The sequence below is a fragment of the Danio aesculapii genome, chromosome 5 (genome assembly GCF_903798145.1).
Source record: "Danio aesculapii chromosome 5, fDanAes4.1, whole genome shotgun sequence".
Classification (NCBI taxonomy): Eukaryota; Metazoa; Chordata; class Actinopteri; order Cypriniformes; family Danionidae; genus Danio; species Danio aesculapii.
This window is the reverse complement of record NC_079439.1, coordinates 45,844,787-45,862,964: the sequence shown is the minus strand read 5'-3', so window position 1 is coordinate 45,862,964 and position 18,178 is coordinate 45,844,787. Positions and strand designations below refer to the sequence as shown.

The following is an 18,178-nucleotide window of genomic DNA, read 5'->3' as shown; positions in this document are numbered from 1 at the left end:
CGAGACCACTCGATGCACCATGGCAACTGTCAGTCGGCTAGTAAACGAAAATAATGAATGAAAATACAAAGGCCATTGCGTATAGACATATAATGTAATGCCGTACAGTAACATGTCATTTGTTTGTCTCGGTTGTCTTCATTTTAATCTTTTCGTGATAATGCGGTGATGTGCTTTGCACTCCCGCTGAACTGGGCGGGTTGAGTGACGTTTGATTTGTGGGGCATTCTGCAGGTGGGGTTTGCATGCCGTGCTGCAAGTTATTGGCCTGACAGTGGAAACACGACATGATTTCGGCCTCACTGCTCAATTTCCTGGCCTATTGGCCCGTCCCGGCTCGATAAAAGCCTGGCTTGCACTGGCCTGACAGTGGAAATGCGGCTTTTGAGGGTAAGTGCCTTGCATAGTTTAGCTTCAACACACATGCCTGAATGTTTATAGTGTACCTAGAAAGATCTTAGCTGGTTCAGATGTGTCTAATTGAGGTTGAAACTAAACTCCTGGACTAAGTTTGGGCACCCCTGATCTAAGCTTATGTTCAATTATGTATGTGGATCTCTTATTTTGAATCTCCGGATTGAAGTGGCAGTGCATGTGCACTCATAAAATATAAAACTGTTTCTAGAGAATTTTTGAACTTACCCAAGCCCCTCACATACTTGTAGATGTCAGAGAACAATATTTAAACATACTAAATCAATGCTCTGTATAACACAGTGAGCTCAAGAGAGCTGTTCAACACAGCCGCTAGCTAGATGACGCATCTAAATCAATCAATGCTGTCAGCATTAATGCACATGTAATAACAGTTATTATCAATGCAGAATTTGCATTTTTAGTATATTTAAGTAGACAATTTGTTCCAGCATAACTTTGAAACAAGTGACATTTGTACTCGTATAAGCCATTAAATATTGGTCTTAAAAATGAAGCAATTTCATTCTGTAAATAGTCTTCATTTAGGATTTAAATGATAATTAGAGCAAAATTTCCACATTAAACATTTTATGGAAGTTGGCAATTTGTATTGTCATGACAGTACTAGGCATGGGCCTGTATACAATTTTGACGGAATGTTAACCTTGGATAAAAAAAAAAGAAAAGAAAAGAAAATTAAATTAAAAAAAAATAAGATAAAATAAAATAAAAAATGATAATAAAAAAAATGTATAATAATAAAAACCACAGTATTGTGATTACTGCTATATAATAAGTTCTTTTTAAATGTCTGGGTAAAACAAAAGAAAAACTTTTTCCCTATTGAACACAATATATTTTATTTTAGGAAAGATTTAAAATATTATTTGATAGTAAACATGTCAGGCTAAATAACTATTATAAATCATTGACTTCTGCTCTCTTTATTGGTTTCAATAACAGATTTCTTTACAAGAAATCAAGAAATAAGATTTTCTAATACATTAAAAAAAACTTTACATATACCTTGGGAACGGTATAACAGAACATTTTAGTGGTATTAAAACCTTGACTTTTCAAAATCGTGGTAAACCTTGAAACCAGTTATCATCCCATGCCTAGACAGCACTGACCATATTCTGCAATGCGGAAGTGCACTCGTTTTTGCGATTGTTTAATTCAGATATTGGCTAAGGAGAAATGACTAGGAGTAAAAAACATCAGAAAAAGCTCTACTACTAGCTCTACAAACAAGTGTATTATGAGTATACATAAAAGTAGATTAATATAATAAGAAAATATCAGTTTACAAGATCAAGCAGCATAAAAAAAAAAATGTACGTCTAAAAATCAATGGAGATGAATGAAACCGGAAGTCTCAGGCCAAGAAGATTCCGATAGCTGCGCTCGCTTATACGTGAAGAATAAGGTGAATAAGTAGTCAAAAAGAAAAAAAGTTGTCAACCCCCCACAAAAAAGGAAACAAACTTGGGACTACACAACTCGTCGTCCATTAGTGGTTGGAAAATACAAAAGAAGAAAAAAAAATTGCATCCCTCTATCTAGTAAAACATACCTAGGCTACTTTGTATTGTGTGTGTGTGTGTGTGTGTGTGTGTATATATACAGTACGTAGACTTCAAATGAAGGTTGGAAAATGGAAGCAGCTGGAAAATATTGTGAACAGCTTGCAGCTTTTAGACCACAGATGAAGCCATTACAAAGTAAAGTAATAAAATAGTAGGTAAAGAGCTCTCCTACAGATATCAATATTTAAGAACTACTATATCACGTTACATCATTAACCTGCGACCTCACAAACGCAGAAACCAATATTCATTCATCAACAATTTCTCTAAGCAAATAATACACACACACACAGACACAAACATCTGGCTTTACACAAACTTTTGTTCAGCTTGTTTATTTGCCAGCTGGTTTACTCTAATCAACCAATGAGGAGCTTCTGTTTCATTTAAAAGCTACGGCAGATTTCTTAAGCCATTGTGCATATTCATTAGATTGTGTTTACTTAACATTTTAGCCCATTGATATTCTGGTTTGTGATGATGATGTCATTAGCATTTATATCTCATTTACATAAGCAACTCATCCTTCAAATGGCTGCTATTATGATTATGTAATAGACGCGTTTTAAACATGCGAGCTTACCAAATTCAGCTGCTAGAAAATAACTCGTTTCTACACTGCTTCTATGCCAAGTTTTGGTGCTCTGGGAAGACTAATGTTATTTAAAAACGATCCTTACAAAAAACTGAAACTGAGACGAGCACAGGTGAACTGGAGAGCAGGTGGTTCTCAATTTCAAAACAATACCATGAAACTACAAACCACCTCAGCCGTGTGCAACTCTAGCTGGAGGGCCACATGTAAGGCAGGCCTCCTGTGATAACGTACATGTGCTTTGCTCCCCTAAATAAACGTCTATGAGTGTAGTGTGAGAGACGCGGTGTGTGGGTGTTATATAGGACAGCTATCAAACAATGAGCCGAAGTGAATCATCATGCTCTTGCTCTCTCTCTAGGGGCAATATCAGACACATCACACCCTGGAGAGCCGTGCCCAGGAACTCACTGTACCAACACACAAGAGAGAAAGAGAGTTATGGACACTGCTCTAATGTTTCAGGTTAATTCACCCTAACACACGTAACTGCTTAAGTTTCAAAGAGGGATAGATTGAGTCCTGTGGTACATATACATATGTACATGTACTAGGCTGCACAATATATCGTTTCAGCATTGATATCGCAATGTGATCATTCGCAATAGTCACATTGCCAGTTTACGCAATGTTAAGTCTGAATTATAATTTAGCATTTCGCAAGTGTTTTTGAGACATGTGACCGAGGATATTAAAAGCATTCAGGCATAAGAAATTGTACCAGTTGTAACTTTGATGAATTATTACTGATTCATTTTATTGAACTGTTTATAAAACGAAGATTATGCCGTATTAATTTACATTTGATTATTCAATTACTGCATACCTGAATACAGTTCGGCTCCTCAGATAAAACAATCAAATGCTGTTTATTTAATTTGCATATTTTGCTTTATTGAATTTATCTATGCTTGTAGATTGTTTATTATATTTTATGCACTCCACTACAGAATTATCCCAATCTATATATCACAGAATAAAAAAACATCACAATGTTGGAATTTTTCCAATATCGTACAGCCAAATAATATTTTATTTATTTATTTATTTATTTATATATATATATATATATATATATATATATATATATATATATATATATATATATATATATATATACATACACACATATATATAATTATATGAATATGATAAAAAAAAAAAAATTATTCGTCGGCGCCAATAGCCTAGTGGTTAGTGCGTCGACATATAGCACCCATGTATGTATGTATGTATGTATGTATGTATGTATGTATGTATATATATATATATATATATATATATATATATATATATATATATATATATATATATATATATATATATATATATATATATATATATATATATATATATATATATATATATGTTTATGTGTATGTATGTATGTATGTATATATATATACACAAGTACACTCCTCACAAATTTATCTTAGATGTACACACACACACACACACACACACACACACACACACACATATACACATACATTATATATATATATATATATATATATATATATATATATATATATATATATATATATATATATATATATATATATATATATATACACACATGTGTGTATGTGTTTATGTGTGTATGTGTGTATGTATGTATGTATGTATGTATATGTGTATATATATATATATATATATATATATATATATATATATATATATATATATATATATATATATATATATATATATATATATCTGTACTTTAAGGCATAAAATCTTGGATCATATATTGATCTACTGTCATTTTAAATCAACAACAAGCAAATCCAAAGAACTGATAAAGATAAATGCTGTACACATTTATATACACACGTTTCCAATAAGTTCCAGTATTTCCAATAAAACTTTACATATTTTGTTTCTTTACATGCATATAACAAGTACAACTACAGCCTTTTTATCTAATGGTTATATTCTCCATACTTCATGGGACTGTATTTATTTACATTATTAAAGCCGCTGATTGCAGTCTTGCACCTTTGTCTTTTCGTCAGAATTTCTGTGATGCTGCATTCCTTCTTTTAGCAAGGAATTTTATTCTCCTTATATTATTAATCTTCAAAAACTAAAAAAAGTGAAAAGGTAGTATTGATCCAGACTACAAAGCCTAAACCAGTAGTTCAGGAGGGATGAATAGCTAGAGATTTGTAAACAGTAGTTTCGAACATTGACGTTTGGGGAAAAAAGAAGAAAAATGCAGGGCTATTAATAAATTATTAAAACTCTGAAAGGAAAATCAAAGTAAATTAAAATATAAATTAGATATTTTTCAATTAGAAGCACCAACTAAATAATCATCCCTAGAGAGATGTTTTGCTGGCAGTTCAATATAAAGGATGATATTTTCATCAAGAAAAAAATGACTAGAAATAAATCAAAAGAAAACCTGAACCAAAGCAGAACCCTAAAATGAAAAAGTTTCTTTTTGAATGGCAGATAACCTCACCTCTATGCAGAAAGTCACCTAATTAGTGAGTGTAATTAGCCCTAAGACACTGGATTAGCCACCTGCTAGCATACTACTAAGCTAGAGGACTAGATTAGCCTTCTGTTCTGCTTGCACATTAACTACAGAGGGACTATTCTAGTACACTACAAACGCTAGCTATTCTGAGGCTAATATATACGCGCACTACTGTTCAGAGGTGTGAGGACAGAATGATTAGAAAGAAATTACACAATTAAAAATAATGGTTCTTCACTAGCATCGACGGTTCCATGAATTACCTTTAACAGCCATGGTACCTTTTCTTTACAAAGGTAAAAAATAAATAAATAAATATTTTAGTTTTTGAAAATGTTCTTCACACTAGGGCTGCGTGATATTGGAAAAATCTAACATTGCCATATTTTTCATTTTGCTATATGAATACAATTTCACCAGATGACTTAATATCTCTATTTGGAAAGAATTTATACTGTTAGATCATTTGAGATGATTCTGCAGTGAAAGTGCATCTCCATAGAATCTAATAAATCTAAATTTTTGGGGTCCCACAACACATTTTCATTGTTGTCTGTGCTTTTTGCAGTGCGTTTCTGTATTTGCATGTGTTCTAAGCAGGGGTGTAGTGGACATTTTAAAAGTGGGGTGGGGGGGGGGTTGGACGGCTGTATGAGATCTTACGTTCATATAATTATTAATCACCTGTTTCTAAATGGTCTGTCTCTAAAAGTGAAGGGGACGGATCCTCCCCACCACCCCCCACCCCCCCGGTTGCTACGCCCCTGGTTCTGAGTATTTTCATGCACATGTTTAGTAAATGATTGATGAATAGATGTTTACTTTTTGCATCTCCATAAAATCTAATAAACAATAGAATCTATAAACTTTTTGGAGTCCCCCTACACATTTTCGTTGTTGTTTGTGCTATTTGCAATCTATAAATATAATCAAGAAAAAGATACAACTAAAGTGTTTTATTATGTCCCGAGTCTAACAGTATTCAAGTACGGTAACTGAATGACAAAAATAAAAATAATTTAATAAAATTAATCATAGCTAAGGTCAGAAATGGCGCAATTTCTTATACCTGAATGCTTTTAAAGTCATTATACAATCACAATGCAAATGATAACTTGTAAAAAAAAAACTCAACATTGCATTTCCTGCGATGTGATTAACGCAAATGTTCACATTACGATATCAATGCTGAAACGATATATTGTGCAGCCCTACTTCGCACTATGAAAAGGAAGAACTTTCTATTAAAAGGGAACCAAAAAAAAGGTTCTTCCATTGTATGGCATTGCTGTGAATGGCCTTTTTGATTCTTCCTGTCACATTTTTTTTGATAGCATACTTTCAGCAACAACAAAATGTATTTGATTAGACAAACACTTCTATAATACTGCAAGGATTTCTTCACAGGATTAGTCATTACAGAATCCTGCAAAAATCCTGCATTGCAGCTTTCACAAAACATGAGATATTTTAAAATATAGCAATATTACCAGCCAAATAAATGCAGCCTTGGTAAACAAGATTTGCAACGATTCTTTAAAATCTTACGTATTACATACTTATATATGAGATTTGCTCAAAATGATCAGGCTAGTGTCAAGCTAAAATAGACTTTGGTAGTGGACTGTCATCTTGCCACATAGCTTGGATTCATGTCAAGATAATAATCTGCCTACTTCTGCTAAATGGGCAACTAATTTTCTCCCTTCACAAAACTGTTGCTGCAAAAATATTTGATGTATCCATTAACTCACATTTTCCAGCAGTGGGGCAGTAGGGAATGCTGAGTTTTTGTTAAATAAATAAACGACGCCATAAAAACACACCGACAGTCCACTGAATGATTCTATCACGATTGTATTGAATGTAAACACACACACACACACGCACACACAAGCTATGGCCTAACGTTAAACGGAAAGGACACTAATGTTTTGTTTTGCAGGGTATTCCCCACATAACACTAGAGGTATTCTAAGATTACAGTCCCCGTTAACACTCATTTGCAAGGCAGGCCCTACCAAACCACAAATGTAGGTGTTTGAGAGAGAGAGACACCTAGACTTGCATACACACAAACACATAAACACTCCAGGCCTGGATTATTATGTTACACAATACAGGCTCAGGATTTACCTGCTCGCAGAATAAAAACAAACAAGAGCTAGTTAACATTTACCATCGTTGCTGTATATATATTATCCCTTATATGACATAATATTGGTGCCGTTATGGATTTGTTTGGGTGTGAAGGCCTCTGACAGGTGCAGGCAGGTGAGCAACACACACTCATTCAAAAATACACACAGTCACTCACCCGCAGGGTGGCCAGGTCGATGTCATCCAGACTCCGCGTAGGTGCGTTTTCTGACATTTTCACAACGATTTCAGAAGACTATTAAAAAGACGCCCTCGAAGACTGCAGCTATTATTTTTTTTTTAATCACAATGTTTATTTCAAGGGACAGTTCAGAAAAACTTGCGAGGTCCCCGCTGAAACATTTGGCCGCGACCAGCTCAACCGACAACAGTTGCAGGATTTCGGACCATAAAATGTTTGTTTCTTCTTTACCGGAGAACAAATGGTTCTTTAAAGGCCAAAGTGATCCGATTCTTCAGGCGAGATTCTGCGGTTATCGATGATAAAGGCTGATGTTGAGCCTATAATCCTAAAGATTGCATGGCAACATTTACAAGAGCTCGGATCAGATGTGCCACACTGCGCTCCGTCTCTACACTCATTTTGGCAGCACTGCGTAAGTTAAGCCGACCCTACCTCAGTCAAACAGTAAGATTAGTCTATACACGAGGGGTAGATATGCAAGAAATCGCGAAAATATGTAAATACACAGGCAAAACTTCACGATCCTAAACAGCGGCGATATCCTCGTCAATCTGCCACAGCCGTCATGTTACGGCGCAACCCACGCACACGCCTTAAACGGGATTTCTGCCTGGATTTCGATGTCCCCGGTCGGCTGAGTTAATGTCCACAGTTATTAAAAGTCTCACAGCGTGTATTTAAATGAAATACACGGCCCCGGTGTCAAAAACAAGAAGTGTTTACGTCGAATAAAATTCCGCCCGCCTGGCAAACTTTCATTCCCTCCTGCCGACAGTCAGCGGCACCTCCCGGTTGTGCGCAAAACCTCCGCCGATTTGTTGGGAGAGAAAGAGGGGGAAGAACGGAAAACCATAAACAGTCCCTTGTTTTCAGCCCGGACCCTTAATGGCAGGCAGCAGCGACTCGTCACGATGCATACATAATATTCTGATTATTTAATCACTCGCTAATGAGTCGCCTCAGGAAGCCAACTTTGCTTTTTTCTGCAGGGAGGTCGTATGTTTTGATTTGTCCGACTGAACTTCTCTCTCCGTCTTGGTATGATCCTGTTCGTACTTCTGCTGTCTGTGGTCGGGCTGTGACGTCCCTCCTCTGCAAGAAAACACAACACTGTTTTCCAAGCACTTTCCTTTTCTCCCCCTCCCTCCTCTGCGCTTCTCACTCCCGTCTTCCTGGACTGGAGAAGCGCTACGGTGCTGCCACTGGGACAAACTACCTGAGGCAAGCTGGAGACAGGTGACACCGGGACGATCCTGTCCAAAATGTTCCTCTGCACAATCGCACACGTTGTGTTTTTAGCATTTTGAAGACTTAACATTTAACTTGACATTATATTTCTTTTAATGATGTAAAGTAACAAATTACAAATACAAATTACTGCAATTGAGTAGTTTTTCTCAATAATTGTAATTTACTAAGTAATTTTAAAAATGTGTACTTTTACTTTCCTTTGAGTATATTTTTAGAACAGTATCTGTACTTTTACTCCACTACTTTCCTTCAACCTGCAGTCACAACTTTATTTTCTCTTGTCTATGGGGATTAGAAAAATCAGTCCTGTTATTCCTGTCCAAACAAATCACACATAGAAGGTAAATCACATCATAATGAACTACCTCAAGACATGGGCCATTTATAATTGCAGCAAACTGTTTGGAAACATTAAAAGTGTCCAAGAAGATGTCCAAAAGCTTTACACGCATTGACCCAGAGAATGTTTAGATGCAAGTCAATGATGAGAAGATGACGGATGTTTACTGTATGATGACCAAAATGGCCTTAAACACCCAGGAGGCACAAGACGTCAACATGACGTCAGATTGATGGTATACCCCGATGTGTTTTTTTTTTTTTTTTTTGGAAATGAAAATCGGGTTGACATCAGAACTCAGTGTCAGGCTGATGACATCATTGTCCAACATCCAACCTAAAAGCAAACAAATATCAATGTCTAACGATGTTACAGCTTGACGTTGTGTGAACGTTACCAATATGATGTCTATCAGACATTGGATTTTAGTAGCCATACCTGACGAATACATGTCAGTATTTGACGTCAATATGACGTTGGTTTAAGATGTTGGCTCGACGTTGGATTTTGGTCACTTTCTAACACAACCTAAAATTGACCAAATATCCACATTATTTGCTGTTCTTATTGGTCATCAAAATAATGTTGTCCTTAGACGCTGACTAGACATTGAATTTTGCTCATCTGATATCACAACCTAAATATAATCTAATATTAACGTCTTATGACGTTGTGTGCCTTTTGGGTAATAACTAAATGCACTACAGAATGTTACGTTTACACACATCAACAAATTACATGTAAATGCATCAGCTTTTTACAGTGTAATACACTACTCTCGCTATTACTTTTGAAAGGTCTACGTTTTACTCATACTTTGAGTAATATTTACAACAGATACTTTTACTCTACTTGCACTAAATTTTTAGGCAAGTAACGGTACTTTTACTTAAGTATGATTTTTCAGTACTCTTTCCACCACTGATTGCATTTTTTAAAACTTTACAAAACTCAATCAGATACATTAGTTTGTTTATAAAATGCAAAATTCAATACATTACAAAAACATTCAATCAAAATGTCAAAATTTTTTGGCGTTCATTGATGTTTTTAACAGTAATTAACACTGGTTATTAGCACTATTCAAAATATCTTCTTTTATGTTCAGCACAACAGAATCATACAAGGGTAAATTAAGACAGAAATATATTTATGGTGAAGTTTTCAAACACAGTGTTTTCTCCTCATTTACTTTCTGCTTAATCCTTGGCCTCTAAGTTTTGTACTGTTTTGGATTGTGCTGCACATTTAGTTTTGTTTGCTCTGTAAAGTGACCTTGAGTCTAGTAAAGCTGCTGTATAAATAATTAAACATTGTTGGCTGGGTCTCACAACGTAGGAGATTTCAGGCTTTACTACCTTTGAGGAACTATTTTGGTCCTCACAATGTTGGCAAAACTTCACAAACACCGCAACTTAAGTATAGAATATATATATTTATTGAAACAGAGAACCAAAGGAAGAAAATTATTGATTGCTCAGTTGCTTACAAACAGCTATGGTATGTCATTTATAGCCATTTATAGCCATTTAACCAAAAATGCATGTCATACATTTAGAAAAACAGTCTTTTGTAGTTTAGTTCATCAGGGTAGCACCGTAATTCATGTTTGACGGTAATGAAAACCAGGTTGTGAGAGTTAGAAGTGCGTTCATTATATTGTACTGTTGTTTAACAACATATTAACTGCTTTAAACACTTCAGTAGACTGAAACTTCATAAAACAGTTATTTTCAGAAATCACAGTTCATCTTTCACAGCCTCGTTTTTCTCTGAAGAAAAGTTCATCTCATCTACCCTAGAATAAAAGTCTACACCAGAGGTCCATTCTTCGTACCTCGCTTAAATAATCTAAGATGATTTGGCAGATCTTGGATCTGTTAATGTTGATAACGGATCTCTGATTCTTCAAAAAGTTCACACAGCAGCATAATGACATTATCAAATTAATATTCAGTTATCTATATGAGCAAAATTACATAAAATTTGTAGTAAACGGTTAGTTAAATATGATACGCAATGACTTTCCACATTTGTTGTGGGCTGCATGCTCAGATTAGTAGGCCTATTCAAGTTTCTTAATAAATGGCTGTTTAAAATAATTCTGCATCAAAAAAGCATTTTGCTATTGGTAAAGGTGTCTGCAGTTTTCGCAAAGCATCAAATCACAGACATATTATCTGTCAAAACGTACATGACTGCAGAAATCATTATTCTTTTCCTTAAAAATGAGCCATCATGTCCATTATCATACACAAATTGTAGTAATGCTGGATCAGTACCTTAAAATAGTGTGCATTTGTTTCTAAAAAGAATAACCAAATCCAGCTAATTGAGTAATCCACGTATGAAGAATGGACCTCTGATGTCTAGAAGTAGCGAAAACACATAGTGTTAGCAGATTATTTAAATTTAAGTATTAGTCTGTGAGTTCTATATGCTTTTTCAATAAAAGCAATCCTATTTACATTAAAAGTATAAAATGTGCAAAAAAAGAGCAGATATGTTAGCTTGTCTGAACAGGTGTAGAGTATTTAGTTGTTAAAAAGCATAATTGTCAGTTCATAAAGGTGATTCCTTGACGTGATTGGAATGTTACAGTATATTAATGATCATATCTCTAGTGGTCAAACCCTAAAACATTCTCTTCTAGTGCAGTGCAAGTCACCTATAGCATTCCACAGTACACAGGCAGATTAGTGATGATCACTTATAAAGTGGGGCATTGATAAATTTAGCTTTGCCTTTCTGGCCTTCAGTGTGCTTCTCCACTAGTGTCGAAACCCCTTCCGAAAAACCCAAAGTGGAATCTTCTGGGCTGCTGACATTATTGCATAACAATAATTTCTCCTGGTTGTCATGGAGATTGGGAAGGGGGGCTGATAAATGCTGAGCTGAGACTCCCCCTGAATATGTTTGATGCCCCACCTGATCCCTGCTCCGTAACACTCCCCCCTACCTGCTTTTTTAAAAAGACAAAACGCACACACACATAAATTACGTAATTTTCGTGACCGAGTACACCGATACTTTTCTCTCCCCCTAACCTCCTTCCCTGTTTTTAACGGTTTGTCTATTTTTTCCTTCTCTTCTCGATCTCTTGTTCTTTTCGTTCTCTCTATCTCTCCTCTCAGCAGCCAAGACCAAGTCAGCTCTTTATACCCGTCACCATAACAACCACAAATGTTCTGACAGATTTGCTGCCACTGCATTGAGAGGTGTAGTGCACGCAAGAACGAAATAAAGAGAGAGGGAAGAGAAGGTAAAGCAACGCTAACCGCCCACACACATTCACAACAATAAATGTACGTTCTGTTCCTCGGCCATCAAAAATACTCTCTCTCTCTCTCTTTTTCACCTCGTTCGCTCTTCTCACTGTTCCTCGTTCTCATTCCACCCTCAATATGCAGCACTCGGCCATCTTAAACGCTCAGATCAGGACTTTCATGGACATAATGGCCATTTTGGCACAATTTCTAAGTAATTTGATTGCATTTTCATACATTAGCATCTGCACTGTTTGATTCTCCTGGTATAAATGCTTTATAGATTCTCACACATGATCATCATGTGTTTCTTCTACTGTGTTTGCGTTAGTGTTCAGAGCTAATCGTACATTAGTGTACACTAGGTCAAAAAAATCTGGACTTTCTCTTTTTCACTATATTTGCTCAGCTCTCCTTCCTCGTTTTCATTCCACCCTTAATATGCAACTTTCAGCCATCTTAAATACTCATGATCATGACTTTAGTGGGAGAACATCAAACCCAGCAAACAATTTTGTGTTTAATAGACGTCTAATAGACATCTAAACGAAGACAGCTTGGCTAAAACAAGGCTAAATTTGGGCTGTCACTGAAAATCTAATAGACATCTAAGAATAGCCCAAAACTAGACTAGTTGTCAAATAGACAGATTAGACAGACTTTATAAGTGTAGTCATTCATTTCTGTTTACTTGATGATTAGTCTAGTTTTGGCCTTTTCTTTTTTTATATAATAATTTTTTTAGGGGTTTTCACCTTAATTTTGACAGTACAGTAGAGAGAATTGACAGGAAAGTGTGGGGAGCAGAGAGAGGGGAAGGATCAGCCTAGAACCTCGAGGTGTGAATCAAACCCGGGTCACCACAAACATCAGAGTGCATGTATCGGTGCACTTTCCACTACGCCATAGGCACCGACAGGTTTGGCCTTATCTTAGACGTCTATTAAATTTTCACTGACAGCCCAAATTTAGCCTTGTTTTAGCCAGGACGACTATGTTTAGACGCCTATTAGACATATTTAAAAAATATATAAAAATGGCTGGGAAGTCATTTGGCTGCATTGTCATGTATAAGCAACTGCACTGTTTGGTTCTCCTGGTATAAATGCTTTTTAGATTCTCACACATGATCATCATGTGTTTCCTCTACTGTTTTTGGGTTAATCGCACATTAGTTTTGTCCAAACCAAAATGGACAAAACAGTGTGGCGGTCATCACCACAGCATCTCACTGGGTTAGGAGATGTGAAATATTTAAACTCTGAAATCTGGATTTTCTCTTTTTCACCATATTTGCTCATCTCTCCTTCCTCGTTCTCATTCCACCCTTCATATGCAACATTCAGCCATCTTAAATACTCGTGACTTTTGTGGTTGTAATGGGAATTTGGGGAGAACATCAAGGTCATTTGGCTGCATTGTCATGTATAAGCAACTGCACTGTTTGATTATCATGTTACTAATGTTTAAATAGATCATTCTACTCTATATCTGGGTTAGTGTTCAGAGCTAATCATCCATTACTTCAGTCTAAACCAGGGGCGCCCAAACTTGGTCCTGGAGGGTTGATGTCCGGCAGATTTTAGCTCCAACTTGCCTCAACACACCTGCAAGGATGTTTCTAGAAAGCCTAGTAAAAGCTTGATTAGCTGGCCCAGGTGTGTCTGATTGAGGTTAGAACTAAACTTTGCAGGACACCGGCCCTCCAGGATTGAGTTTGGGCACCACCATACCTTCTTGCTAAGTTTTGATTTTTACTGGCACACTTCAGACTGTTTTCTCTTCCCTGCTACGTCCACACTTCAATAGGAACCATTCGTTCTTTGCTTTTAAGTGGTGGGAGCAGGTTCTCCTCGCACAGGAAGTGCAGTGGGAAATGGACCAGAATGCCTCGGATTGCCTGGAGCTCTTCTCTGGCTTTCTCCGGGTCGGCAAGACTGAGGTTCTCTGAGTTTACGTGATCCATCAGCTCACGCAGGTTGCGGATGGAGTCCAGTGGAAGACATCGGAAGACCTGCACAGTCAAGAAAGGGTACTGCAGTTGAAACACTGACTAGTGCAATATTGCAACCCGATGTTTATTTTAAAGCCAAAACATTTTGGAAATCTAATCCATAACTAGTACATGCACACATCGGGATTATGAATGCGAGTGTAAATATAAGGGTAATGATAGTGCAGCAGTGTATGGGAGTGGTGCTATTGTCTGCAGGACTTCTGCACAACCTGCAAATTACAGTAATTGTAGGTTTTACTGCGGTTTAGACCTGCATTCAGTGCATTTGTATCAGCTCAAACCCCGCACAATGACTTTAAATGAAAACCTTTGGTTAAAGACATTTAGGGGAGTTTGGAGAAAATCCAGAACACGTCTAACACAACTCTCTCACCCACCTTCTCATAGATGATGGCATTTGTTTGAGCGACTTTGTTCCAGACATCATTGAAGAAATCATCACTGATTGGATCATCAATGTCCAGAGAGGGATCGGATTTTGCTCCAAGTAGTACACTGTGGAGACAAGGTAGATTGTGAAATTACAACATAATTACAATATAGGCAAAATGTAGTTTTACACCTTAAAAGACAGTCCTACAGGTGAAGTGTTTTTCAGTATGAACAATATTTAATTATAATTTTTTTGTCTAAATCTGAACTTAAACTATATATAAAATGCATATATCATGTCTCTGCATGCAGGTATTCTCTGATGTTATGGATAAGTACATTTAATGTACTTCAACTGGTATTTACATATTTATTTTTGTTGTTTTGTTACTTGAGTTAATAAATGAAGGGCTGGGGGACAGAATTAACAATGGACAATAGATATTACTGTTTATCTTTCTCAACATTTAACATGTTTTGTCCTACAAAAGACCAATAAAAAGATTAAAATATAAAATGCATATATCATCTATCATTTCCAAGTGTGAACTCATAAGTAGTTTTAAACACGACCAGGGGTCTGATCTTCATACGTGGATTACTCAATTAGCTGGATTTAATTACTGATGATTTGACATGATCCAGGATCTTTTGTTGTCATAGCAACAGTTCTGGTATCTTATCTTATATATATATATATATATATATATATATATATATATATATATATAGTTAAAAATAAATCTAAGTTAAATATAAAAAAATATTTAATCTACATTTTCCAATCTACACTCTATATATATATATATATATATACATATACATACTGTATAAAAAAATACAAAGACTGTCACGGGGTGTTTCTCCTTAAGGAGTTCAAAGAGAACATTTATTAATATGGACACTTTAGATACAAACGCATACTATTTTAAGGTACCGACCTAGGTTTGGTGCAATTTGTCAATGATAATAACTGTTTTTTTTATGTTTTTCTTTTAAAGGAATAATAATTTATGCAGTCATGCACGTTTTGACAGCTATGCAGGTGATTTGATGATTTGCAAAAGTTGCAGACACCTTTTCCAATATCAAAATGCTTTTTTGATGCAGAATAAATTTTAATAGCTAGTTATTCTTTACGCCGATTAAGAAACTTGAATAGGCTTCTATAATAAAGAAAATCCGCTATAAATGTAAGCCTAAATAATTTGCTAAATACTCTTGACACATGAGAGTGTAAGCCCTGCAGCTCACAACAAATGTGGACAGTTATTGCGTATCATATTTAACAAACTGTTTACTATGTATTTTATGTAATTTTGCTCACATGGATAATTGAATATTATCAAGCAGATGATGTCATTACGCGACTGTGCCATTAGCCAATCGTTGCATTGCTGATCTTGATTTCGAGGATCGATAGATCAGTCCTTCACAAAACACTCAGCGATCTCAGATCAGTTCATCCAGGCATTTTAATCTGATTCACAAACTTGTTTGAAGAACCAAATTAGCCAGAAATCAGTTATCAAGATTAAAAGATCCAGGATCTGCCAAATCATCTTAGATCATTTAAGCAAGGTACAAAGAACGAATCCCAGAGACTGTCGAGACCAAGAAAAACAAGACCAAAACAAATAATATTTTAAATCCATTTATAACATAATTTTTTTTCACAGAATAAATTTGGTCGTCCTACAAGAAAACTATAGAAACGTATTAATATTTTTGGATGGGGGTCCCTTGCAGGAGAATGATCATATTTAGAGGTCTTAGCATCTAAAAGACTGAAAAATCTAGATTTAGACCATATTCAGTACTGTACTTGGTTAAACTATTTCAATTAATTAACGGCTCAGTTCACTTCCACAAGAAAACACTTCGAAATGGACAAAGTGTACCAACAAAATTCACATGTAAGAAAATGAATTCAAATCATGTTTAATGTAAGTCATGGTGCTTTCAGTCTATTGATCTGAGAGTGTTTGTCATGTTCATAAATGCTTACATGAAAAGACAAAAATGCACCAGGTTTATAATAAAATCCCTAATGTGCACTGAGTGAAAACTACCTTAGGTTGCACAACCCCCGTCTATATCATAATATCATTTTAAACTTGAATCAGATTATAGCAATAGCTAATTTAATAACGTTTGGCTTCATACATCAGGGCAAACATCACAAAAGGAAATATCAAAACAGCTCAACAATCTAATATGCTGCTCCCTCTGGACAGTACACTCAGTAGAAAGTCTCATAAAGCAAGAACAAATGTGAACAGTGCAATGTGCTGTGAGGAGATTAGAGTGAAATAACTCAATGAAACCAGAAGAGCCAGAGACGGACATGAACACAATGGCTTGAGGTCACGCATCTGAAGGCCAGCACTAGAAGGTGCTGCAGACACGCATCATTAGAAGCATCTCGCTGTTTCCATTGGCAACCGAGAGATGTTCTGGTAGCTGGCAGTGTGGAACGCAGCGTGCCAACACGAATCACACACACACACTCCTCTTTTTCACTCACACACTCCTACACAGACAGGGGAGAAGCTGGACAAAATGGGAAGCTGAGGTGCTTCACTGCACAAACACAGATCTAATCACAGCTCTCACGTTATTCAGATAGACGAAAGACTGTTAGGAGGTACGTCAGGGAGGGAAACGTCAAAAAAGCTGAACAGCCTGTTAATATTCGCTATAAACTATTGCATATTGGTATCTGGCATTAATGTCTAACTAACTGCATGCAGATAAGGTAGCAAGTCATAACAAATTTGATCAATTAAATACTTTGAAAAGAATATTTGAGTCTGAACAGCATTACTTCATACTGATTCACATCAGTAAACCCTTAAAGCATAGGTCTCAAACTCGATTCCTGAAGGGAAATGAGCTCCAACCTTGATCAAACACAGCTGATCCAACTACTAAAGGTGTTCATGACTCTTTTGAACACCTCGATTATTTGGATCAGCTTTATATGATCAGGGTTGGAGCAAAACTGTGCAGAGCTGCGGCCCTCCAGGAATTGAGTTTGAGACCCATGCTTTAGGGGTTAGTTCACTCAAAAATGAAAATTGTGTTATTAATTACTCACCCTCATGTTGTTCCAATCCCCTGAGCTTCCTTATCCTCTATAGACAGCAATGTTCCAGACTTGTTCCAAAGTTGTTCCAAGTCCAGAAATGTACCAAAAACATCCTCTAAACTGACCATATGCCATTATGTGCACTTGATAATATTCTGATTGAACCCTGAAGGCATTTGGCCTGTTTTGAAGATGTTTTTTGCTTTCTCTGGACTTTGAATGACCATCGGGACCATTGCTGTCTATGGGGGATGAGGGAGCCCTCAGATTTCATCTAAAATATCTTAATTTGTATTCAGAAGACAAACAAAAGTCTCAAGGATTTGGAGCAACATGATGGTGAAAAAAAAATGTAATTTTTGGGTGAACCAACCCTTTATGTGTGTGTGATTCATCTTAAACGATTCA

The 18,178-nt window shown here is 36.1% G+C and overlaps 2 protein-coding genes across 6 annotated transcripts in view; both read right to left on the bottom strand.

Annotated features, from left to right (window-relative positions):
* Positions 1 to 8,577, bottom strand: part of mink1 (misshapen-like kinase 1) — a 78,633-nt gene extending 70,056 nt beyond the window's left edge. For 3 of the 4 annotated variants that reach the window (XM_056458320.1, XM_056458321.1, XM_056458323.1), the window contains exon 1: positions 7,407 to 8,577. In XM_056458320.1, coding sequence (XP_056314295.1) covers positions 7,407 to 7,463 — 57 coding nt within the window. In that variant the 5' untranslated portion in view covers positions 7,464 to 8,577. The remainder of the gene's footprint in view (positions 1 to 7,406) is intronic. The other variant, XM_056458322.1, reaches the window with a different exon arrangement.
* Positions 8,578 to 13,655: 5,078 nt separating this feature from the next.
* pld2 (phospholipase D2) overlaps positions 13,656 to 18,178 on the bottom strand; it is a 51,143-nt gene continuing 46,620 nt past the window's right edge. For both annotated transcript variants that reach the window (XM_056458318.1, XM_056458319.1), the window contains exons 24-25: positions 14,685 to 14,802; positions 13,656 to 14,304 (exon numbers count right to left, since the gene is read on the bottom strand). In XM_056458318.1, the coding sequence (XP_056314293.1) occupies positions 14,080 to 14,304; positions 14,685 to 14,802 (343 nt within the window). In that variant the 3' untranslated portion in view covers positions 13,656 to 14,079. The remainder of the gene's footprint in view (positions 14,305 to 14,684; positions 14,803 to 18,178) is intronic.